General features: G+C 33.8%; 1 protein-coding gene across 4 annotated transcripts in view; it reads left to right on the forward strand.

Annotated features, from left to right (window-relative positions):
- Positions 1 to 10,565, forward strand: part of MTDH (metadherin) — a 33,049-nt gene extending 22,484 nt beyond the window's left edge. For 3 of the 4 annotated variants that reach the window (XM_026060143.1, XM_026060144.1, XM_026060142.1), the window contains 5 exons: positions 367 to 494; positions 1,023 to 1,139; positions 3,613 to 3,732; positions 6,514 to 6,670; positions 8,358 to 10,565. In XM_026060143.1, the coding sequence (XP_025915928.1) occupies positions 367 to 494; positions 1,023 to 1,139; positions 3,613 to 3,732; positions 6,514 to 6,670; positions 8,358 to 8,428 (593 nt within the window). In that variant the 3' untranslated portion in view covers positions 8,429 to 10,565. Of the gene's footprint in view, positions 1 to 366; positions 495 to 1,022; positions 1,140 to 2,861; positions 2,962 to 3,612; positions 3,733 to 6,513; positions 6,671 to 8,357 lie in introns of those variants that run through there. The other variant, XM_026060145.1, reaches the window with a different exon arrangement.
- The last annotated feature ends 231 nt before the right edge of the window (positions 10,566 to 10,796 follow it).

A 10,796-nucleotide genomic window follows, 5' to 3' on the forward strand; every position in this document is an offset into this window, starting at 1 on the left:
CAACGTTATTCACAGTTCATCTTGATTTCTTCACCAGCTGGGAAGAAGGCTTAAGATGGAGAACAACTCTTAAATTTGTCCCTCTTTACATATTCTATTAAAATGTCTCAAAGCAATTAAGTCTAGCTAGTTGCTGCTGTGACTAGTTTGTAATCACATTGCTTTGTAAAATAGCTAACATTTACTTATTACTTGCAAAGTCCTCCACTTGCTATTAAAATCTTTATATTTTTCAGAAATGTGGCAAATGAGTATATTATATCTTGATATCAAGAAATGGTTATTTGCATAGCATTTTTTTTCTAAGCTATTAAGAGCACCATTAGAATRAGAAGGCATTCCTGAAAATCTTTTTAATCTTTGCAGATGGACTTTCTTCAGCTGATCCCAGCTCTGACTGGAACGCACCAGCAGAAGAGTGGGGGAATTGGGTAGATGAAGAAAAAGTTGCTTCTGTTCCACAGCCTGAAGAGACATCATCAGATGTTCAGAAGGTAAAGGCAGTATTTTCTCCTAAGCTCCATAACTCTGCCTTTTCTTAAAATGACTTAAGAATGACAGTAAAGGGCATCTCTCATTTCTGTTGCATTCATAAAAGCAGCACAATTACGTTAATGTGTACACAGAGAAGGAAATGTTAAATGTTCTTATTGAGAGAATAGGATCCACTCTTTTCTAATGAGTTCCATGTCAAATCTTACTGTCTCATCTTAATATAAGGTATTACCTTGTCACTGTGTACTAAGAGAGGTTTCAGTCCTTCTTCGTAATTGCTCTTTAATAATATTTTTATTCTGTATGAAAAACACTATTTCGATGACATTAGCTCCATTACCTGTTTCATTCCTAACTCCTCTATGTTTCCAGATAGTGTGTTAAGAATATAGTCTTTCTAAAATGAACTGAACAGATACAATTGTATTCACTTAATTGTATATGCAATTAAATCCCTTAACTATTATTTTTAGGCTTTAATTTCATTGCGCTTCTAAATGTTAAATCCTTTATATTCCCATATGAAGACTTCAGATAATGAAAGAGAAAAAGCAGACCCACTTCAGAGTTCTGGAAGTGGGAAATCCAAGAAAAAGAAGAAGAAAAAGAAGAAGCAGGGTGAAGAGGCTAACTCTCCTGCAAAGGTAAAATCTGGACAGTCTGTAAAGCATTTTGTGAGGAATTCACAAAATTACTTTATTTTTGTTTATTATTGACTTAATGCAAAATCCTTTTGTGGAAAGATTAATTTCTTTATGGTATTGGATTAGTCTACTACCGTTTTGCAAAAATTAAAATAATCCTTAAAACACTTAACTGTCATTAGCGTTTTCTTAATTTTGAGTGATTCCATGTCTGACTTGTGAACACAATGTGGTTGGATTTATGAAAATCATGAAATATGAGGAAAGTGTTTATCCTGAATTATTTATGCTCTATCAAATCAGGATTCTGTACCATAGGAATACCGCTAGCAGCAACTTTTTCCTCTGCATGGGAAGTCCTCTCGTATTCTTTTGAAAGACCACCTATTTGGTGGGCATAGCTGGCTAGGAGAAGGAGGGAAACTGAAGCTCTCTTTTAGGCTGTCTCAAACACAATTCCACTAGGATATAGCAATTTTCTGAAGTACTGTTGTAGTTTGATTTATGTGAAATTTTAAATATCAAGACTTTGTAACTCGGCAGACAGAGCTATTTTATGTAAAGGAGATCTGAACAATCTGTTATTTGCAAACTGAGAATGGTTGGTGTCTTCTGTGTCATTTAAATGATTAGTAGCTTTTGAAGAATTACTTTGAGAGAAACAGATTTATTGTAAACATAGCAAAAGCAGATTACACTTTGCTCGCAACTGAAGCATGCTTTAATAGATTAAAACAAGTACTTTCCTAATAGAAAAAAGCTTTTAATAGTTTACACTCAGAATACGTCTCTATTTCTGTGTGTAGGTGGCAGCCATTTGTAACTTGTATTCTTTACAAGACATTAGCTTCACAGTTGAGTCTGACTAGGTGAATTGGAGGGAGGAGGAAAGCATTATTTTCAGTCATACTTGTTTTGGATTTGTTTCTTGTGATTAGCATGTTTTCAATCCAGGAGACTCTATAAAGTCAATGTGAATTTGCAGTGTTTCTTTTGAGGTGAAGAGGAAGAGAGGATACTAGGACTGCAAATAATTGCTTTTTATCTTTGAAATCTATCGTGTTCCGATATCCAGTTACTGATTTCCATCTGTTCTTATATCCATCCATGACTGTAGATGTAAGTCATGATTAATAGGTATGGTTAACRAGAGTTTTCAGAGATCTTGTATGGGTCTTCAATTTAGCAAGTGAATTCTGAAATTAATTTTTTTATTGCCCATAAACTACCTTTTAAGCTGTATGTGTCCAATACATTAATTTGGACAGCAGGATTTATCAAATTCATTTATTCTACCCATGGGTCTCCCTTGGTTCTGATTTTGAGTTACCTTTTTCACTTAATACGTCAGTCTGAACATAAAAGTGAACATTTCTTTGTTTTAAATTTTTAGAGAAAATTGGAGGTGTTCGTTGACAGGAACAAAATGGCTAATACATCACTGCTAGATTGTCCTTCTGTTACAGCAAGTTATTCATTTAACTTGCCAGTCCTACTTGAAAATTCACTTAAAACTTGTATATTTATACTCTGAAAATTGAATATGTTCATATAAATAACATCTTACACATTGATTATACTTTTGTGTTCGCTCTCATGTTTGTTGACTTGAGTGTCTGTCACAAACATGAGTAGAAACTACTATCACAGCTAGATAAAAGGTAAGATATTGTCTTTCCTCTTGGAAATCAACAGACTTGGACTTGGACTGTATTTGCACAGGGCTCCAGGGAGAATAATGAAAGGAAAGAAGTAGAAGAAACTTCCAGCCTGAAACTAGACATCTGTGTTCCGTTTACTGTTCCACCACAGGGTCCCTCTGGTACTTTAAACTAATGTATCTACTCTGTCATTCCTAGTGTAAATGAAAACTTTCCCACCGTAACAGTGTTTAAAGACTAAAGATTAAGACTCTTAGATACTTTGGAAATCTTTTCAGTTTGCAAATGGAAAAGTTAGTTTTACAGGCATCACTGAAGACTGAATTGCATTGCAGAATACTGGTAAAGGCTTAATATGATAAAAAGCTACACAGACATTAGTTTAAAGGTTGCATTAAAAAAAATTTATTAGTAACCAAGCACAGAATTGAGAAAGATCAAATCCCTTAGTGATACTTTTACAAAACTTTTAGAGTAAATTTTTTGATTTATCACCCTTGTAATTTTGCGTAGTGTAAAGTGCAGTTCATTCTGATAGTTAGGGGGATTTTTTGTTAGGAAATAGCATGAAGAGTATTGCTTTCTGGGTTTCTTTGGGCTCTACAGGTATTTTTGTATTACATTGTATAAAATCTGGGAGTTAGCATAGGCTGACTGTGTTAGCCCATTACATCGTGTTGAGTTTGTTTGTGTGTGGTTTTTTTTAGATTGTTTTTCTTACTGAAACAGGTTATGGCATCAAAACTGATCTGGAGGGTGAAGAGTCAGAACTTTTTACAAATATGGGCTCCTGTTCTTTACCTCTTTTGTAGGACACTGAAGAACTGGATAGAGAAGTTGGAGAAGAATTTCAGGAGGATACCTCAAAAGCTCAACCACAACAGGAAATAGCTTTTTCTTTGAAGACCATAAGTACTAGTGAACCAGCTAAGGTAGGAATAAAGAAGAACTGGGTTTATGTAATTTCCAGTTTTGAAGTCTTAAAGGTTCGTTGAAGCACTAACATTGTATATGATAATGTCACAGTGAGGGATACTGCTTCAGGCTACATGTTTATGAATATGAAGGTGATTGGGATCTTGACTTTTAGATATTAGGTCAGTTACACTGAGTTTTAAAAAGCATGTCCTCTCTGAAAAGCAGTATTTTCTAAATTTCTCATGACTGCCAGCTTATTTTCTTGTTTGAATATATAAATAATACTTCAAAACTCTGAGATCTGGAGAGCTAAGAACTACTAGCTCTTGAGAGTAAGACTAATATTTTACTATATTTTATTTTTCATTGCAACAGAATGAAATGTTAACCCAACTCTTTATATTCTCACTTACACATAGTCTAAGCTTGAATTTTAATAGCTATGCTGAGCTTAATRTTAACAATCGAAAAATAAAAGCTATTGCTGAACCAATTCATAAACTGACCATTTGCTTCAGCTGATGGTTCAAAAATATCCTAGATAATAGGAGATCTCTTTCATCTTTCTCCAGCCAGCGGGTTCCTTAGGTACTATTATTCTTCAGGGATCACATTGTAGGAAAAAATATTTAATTTTTCTGGTGGTATTAGTTTTATCTTCTATAAAGAGTAGGCAATACTAGTGAGACAGCATTCGGTATCAAAGAGCATGTGTCAGAATACTGAATTTTACATTTTCATGTAACAAATGCTCAGTAATTAAGATAATAAGGTCTTAAGGTTCAAATGCAGGTGGCTTAAAATGGAATCTTTTACCAGAGGCTGGAGATCACCAAAGAAAAAATTTTTCCCCGCTACTTCTTTGCCACCCCTATATTGGGCTGAACATGTTAGGGAAAACCTCTGGCATTATCAGCAGGCACAGATTTTTATATTGAGAGATACTGTTAGAAATCATTCATTAGTAATAAGTTTCACAAGTTACTMCTTATTAATAAAACTCTCTAGAATCGTGCATATAACTACTTGTATTAGCAGACTGATCTTGTTGCTTGTTTCAATTTTCTTTTCTGAACTAATTTGTTATTGTGTAACACAGAAAATCTTAGCTAAGAGTAGTTCCAAATTTTTAGCATTCAGTATCAGTAACTACTTCCCTTCATCCAAAAGTCAGACAAAAATACCTCATTTGAAAAGATGTGCAGATAATGCTATATGTAGCTGTACAGTTACCCTTGCAGTAATACTGTATGCTTTAATGTTCAGGCTGAGACATGTTCACTGGTCTGCCAGTATCAGCTGTATGCCATTTAAATCTTAACTGAGTTGCTTTACATGCAGTTGCATAGTGACTCAGTATTAACAAAACTCTGAATGATACCAATGACCTGAATCAGTTATGAAGGAGCTCTTAGCTGTGCAAGGTAACTCCTCTTTCTGCTTTAGAGGTCACATCCATCTTTCTATAATTAATGATTTTGTGTAGGTGATGATTGCTAATCATTAGACAATACAGAATTGGCCAAGCCAGAAATCCTGCAGCATGAAAGTTTACTTTCTCAACATAGATGATATGAAAAATTTTTTGTTTTTTGTTTTTTTATTATAGTATTAATAAAAAAAAATCAGTTCTTGTATAATGGCACAGTAAACTTCTTTCATTAAAAAAAAAAAAAGAGTTCTTAAACCTTTAATGTAAGCTATAAAAACTGTTCAACTTCATGCTCAGTATGATATGGTAAACATAGATATATCTGGTTTTGGTCTTTTGTATGTTTTGATTAGGGTTTTTTTTTTGTTTTGGGGKTTTTTTTTGTTTTTTGCAAGATGCTTTTATGTTACAATGATGGAAACGGTACCAACTGATAACTAAAATCTAGGATCTGTATACTTCTGCAGAACACTAGGGGCTGGATGTAGACTTCACTGCTTTGTTGTGACAGTTCCAGGTCCTGGTTGTTGTGGCACTACAGCCATGATTTTTTTAATGACATTCTAAAATTTGGGGKTTTTTTGCTTGACTGCACTGTTCCCTAATATAATTTTACTTGAAGCCTTTTGCTAGTAGGTGACCTGCTGTGGGATCATATGGCTCTCTTATGTTCTTTTTTGCTCTGATATTTCTATTGGAATATCAATTTACTGAACTTAAATTCCAGTGATACACAGTAAGCTATGGTTACAGTTTTATCTCTGCAGTGGGAACCTTCAAAATGCAACAGATAATTGGAAAATACTAAGAATATCTTTTACATAGCAATTCATCCTACAGTAGTTTCCATTGAAAAATTTTTGACTGCTTTTGCAACTGTCTAAAGTTATTGTAATATAAGCACAGGGCATGTTTGGGCCAGTTGATAGAAATAACTGCAAATACTTTCTGAATACGATAAAAGTTTGATCTTTTGATTTACGTATTTGGACCTATTTGCCTTGAACAAAAATGCATACAATGTGTCACTGTGTCTTGCATCTATTCTGCATATATGTAATAATCTTTTTAGGGTCTAAGTGGCTTTAGATTGTTCTCCCTTTCTCTACACACCATGCATTTTAATACAGGTTAACTTGTTTGGTTTATCTTTGGTTGTGTACAACTAAAAGTTTTGGCACTAGATGGCAGTCATAGTCTTACAGCTTTGATTAAAATTTTAAAGGATTTTAATATTAATTTTTCAGTGCCATCTTCATAGCATCTGCCAAGTGCAGTGCCAGAAATGACACTGCATAAGAATGTTTTACTGTTGTATGACTTTATTAAAGTTTYGTAATTTTTTTTCTATTTTTTTAAATAGCCTGAGGAGGCTCCTTCGCTTGCTGTTTCTACTGAGCCATCTGTAATTGTATCAGAAAGTGATTCTGACAAGATCACTTCCCAAGTGCCACAGATGCTGCAAGAGACAGGTGTTTCTAGTCCCAATATTAAGCAAAACAGTGTGCCTCCTCCACAGAGTAAGTATCTCAGTACAATTCATTCATCTTAATTCAGTGTGTGTGGTTTCCTCCCATAAGCATTCTGATTACATGTGCTTTAACCATGAGATCTGGGTGTCAAGTCAAGTATTTATGTATTTTGTTTTTGTATCTTGCTATATTTTAACTTTGGTAGAAGTAGTTTAACAAATGTCCTTTCACTGTGAGGAAAACTGGCTTCATATACTCGAATGACTGTGGAGATGTTTACTGGCTTTGTGTAGTCCTCACCAGACATTTGGACATACTCTTTGCCATCAGGACTGGAGTTCCGTGCTGTGACTAAATAGTTCTGCCAACATGATTTTAAAGTCCTCTTTGCAAGTCTTCAGTGGAACAGATGGATGCTAACATACCAGTTGACAAGATGTTTAGCAATCAGAAATTTGGAAAAGTATGAGCGATTGAATTTTTCAACCTACTGGTTTTTGGCTTCTCAACTTAATTCATCTTCCCTTCCCCTCCCCCCACCCAATGCTTCTGTGAAATGTAGTAGTCATGGAGGAAGATACATGCTAAATAGCAAGGTGATGCACTTTTTTTTTTCCCTCTCCTCCTGTAGCTTAACAGTGCATACCTCAAGCTGAACTACTGAAGGTTTGTTGCTTTTTAAAATTAGGCTGTGCCCAGAGGTCTCAAACACCTCCTCTGTTGCACTCAGCAAAGATACTTATGCCATAATACTCACCTAACACTACAGTAAGACAGTATAAGGGATGTCAGAGTATGAAAGCTTTAAAAACAAATAAACAAAACAAAGCACCACCACCCCACACACATACTATTGAAGTTTAGTTTAAATTAGACTTTTTATTAAATACCGATGTTTCATAAAAAAAAAAAAAATTCCTGGTTAAGTGCTGAAGTACTAAATTTGTTTTTAATAACAGCAGAAGAAACTAGATGGTTTCATAATATTAACCTCACTCAACTACATTAACTGGCTTCTTGATTCTGAAGAAATTAAAAACTGAAACAACAAAATCTTTCAAGTCAGTGCCTCAATTTACTGCTTTTATTCTGGTTCTAAAACGTGAAGGTTTTTGTGACTAATTCATGCCTCAGCAAGAAGAACATCATCTTTTATTTTCAACGTATAATATATTTTACCTGACTTACCATTTTTGGTAGCCAGCATGTTTTAAGGTAATCTGTTTTAATAAAATAACAGTGCTGCTTTATTTGATTCTGGGTTCCGCATAACCACATCTTTACCCAATTTCTGATTTTAAAAATTAATCTTCTGACATACAAGGTCACTTACATTTAGTGATTAAAAATGGTATAATCTGATAAAAATAAACAATTAATGTGCATTGTTTACATGTACATAATTTCAAGTTAGTCAAAAATAATAATGACCTTATTGTAAGTCTTCATTAAGTAAGAAAATGAATGACCTCCTTTGTGTCTCACTTCTTGTATTTGTGGTGTAAAAAAGGAGTTTGAAAGTAGCAAACCAGCTTTTGTTTTAGCTGCATTTTAAATTATCCTGTTTGGGGTAAGAGGGTAAAAAGCACTCTCCTTTTAAAAATCATGCTAGTTGATATTTCTGAATAGCTTCATAATAACAAGGGTGTGTTCTTCAGTATTTTATAAGTCAGTTCTACATAAACTTCCTCAGTCATAATGCTACAGTTACGTTTTGTTTGTTTAACCTTTTTAGCAAAGTCTGAAGAAAGCTGGGAATCCCCCAAACAAGTTAAAAAGAAGAAAAAAGCAAGAAGGGAAACGTGAATTTCCTGAGATGGACATGTGTTGCTGAATACTGTCATGAAGATTATGCTGTTTATGCAATAATTTGTGAACATGTACAGAATTTTATATAAATTTCAACCRATTTTTAAAAACAGAACTGCTGTGAACACAAACATCTTTAAAAAGGAATCAAAGGAAAGTAACTTTATGATATAGAAAACAGAACATGCTACATTTGAAAGACATTCTGAAGAGTGTTTTTTCCAACTTATGGAGAGAGATCTTAATTAAAAACTGGTTTTACAACACAGTGCCCTGTTTACAACAGATTATACTCTCATCTACAGCTGCGGATAAATGATTAATTTTAAGGGTTTTCTGTAAAATAATTGTCTGTACAATAGTGGGTGTTTCTTGCCTCTTTTCTGAGTGATGCATTAGAAGCACAGAATGCCTACCATTTGAATTTGTTTCATGCCTAAATCAAAGTGCTTTGATTAAATACATAATCTGCCATATCTTTATAGTAAGTTGGTTAGCAAGTCTGCTAGCTATTAAAGGAATCACAAGTGCAAATCATTAACCATTTKTACAGGCAAACCTTCATGGTTTATTATATGAAGTTAACACAATAAAACTGCTTTGGGTTAAACGTTTGAGAATGTGATTTGAAACTTGAGTATGGTTCATGAAGTTATTTTTGATAATGTCTATTACCTTACTTGAATTGTTGAAAATAACTATATTTTTAAGAATGCAGTAATGTGCACAAAACTAGTTTTTTCTGCTTCATTCCTTACAGATCTTGGTTGATTCAGACTCCCATCTAAAACTGTACCCCTTTAACTTTTAAACTCATGGAATGAATTTAAATCAAATGTCCCCTTCCCTTAACATTTATTAATTTACTACACCCAATTCTGTTCTGTCCTCTATTACTAAAACTCCAAAAAAAGCAAGATGAACTGTTCTCACACACAAATATGGGATTTCAAAAACTTGTTGGAGAACTGGAGTGGCTTCAGACAGCTTTAATTGACATTGTCTAGACCAGTTATCAGGAACACTTTTTTTTTTTTAACTGCCTTAACCTGTAGAATATAGAATGTGTCCAGACCTCTGGACAGGAGTTAGTGTTTTTATAAAAAAATAAACATTCATGCAAGTATAGCAGTTGTAAAATAAAGAACATTTCCCGCTTGAAACTGTTGATTAAAATGGTGTTTTAAGATGTGTTGTCATTTTCAGGCACTGTGTAATTACATGCTATCAAACTGGCACGTGCGTTTGTATCTATATGGTGCATGCTCAGCCATGTACATTGTAAATAGCCTTTACAAAAAATTGTTTGGTAAGGATGGTAATTAACATCACCTGGTGAATTCTGTTAAAGAAGAGCCATGGTTTTTTTAATGGTTGGCTTTTGGTTTTGTGGCACAAACAGAATTGTTAACAGCTGTAACACGGTACTGTAGATCAAAAATCTTTTGTCTTACTGTACTTGACTGCAGTTCAACAGTATTGCAAGGCAAGAATAGTTAATGAAACAAGCTGGGTTTAACTGTACTGAAAAGGCACCTTGCTAATGGAGAGCTTTCCTAATAAATGGATACTAACTTGCACAGGTATTAACCCCTGTATATCAGGAATATGCTTACATGCTCAGAAGTTTTGTTTAATTCAGTGACATTCTAAATCAACTTATTAAAATAAACCGAGCATATTGACAGTATTGATTTATTACTTGGGAGGGATTAATGCCTGAGACCTGTCAGGCAATTTAGAACTGAAGTACAGTTTTCAAGGAGTATTAAACGCAAATACAAAAATTGCATATTACAAAATCATGTAGAGTCCTTTGCTTGTAAATAATACTTTCATTTTATTTACTTATCTCTTTCTTTGTAATGGTAAAACGAATACACTTTGAATTCAGGTTTGTAATGTGTGTCCAAAATGTCTGTTTCCAATCTGTGTATTGTGCTACAAGCCTCTTTTGTAGAAAATGTGAAGATCTTAGGTATGAAAGACTGCCTTCAAGAGCTTTCACTGCATAAATCTTTTTTTTTTTTTTTTTKTCTCTTGAAGATAAAATTGGTGATAGTAATTGGTTAGTAAACTCTAACTCTTGAATAGCTTGTCATTCTGAATAAAAACTAGCTAACAACATAGGAAACCTGCTAATAACTGTTACTCCTAGGCAGCATCATATAAATGCATAGCCTTCCTTTCAAAATGTTGTYACCTATTTAGCAGCACCTCTTCTTGTGTTTTTTTTTTTTTTATGTGCAGCTTCAATGTCTTAGAAAGCTAGACTTGCTTTATTTGACATTCATTAAAGAGGTAGTAACTACATAGCATATTGTCTATAAACAGAAACTTGGTTATCTATGTATTGTCATGTTTC

The sequence above is a fragment of the Apteryx rowi genome, unplaced genomic scaffold (assembly GCF_003343035.1).
Source record: "Apteryx rowi isolate R43461 unplaced genomic scaffold, aptRow1 scaffold_165, whole genome shotgun sequence".
In the NCBI taxonomy this organism is placed as follows: Eukaryota; Metazoa; Chordata; class Aves; order Apterygiformes; family Apterygidae; genus Apteryx; species Apteryx rowi.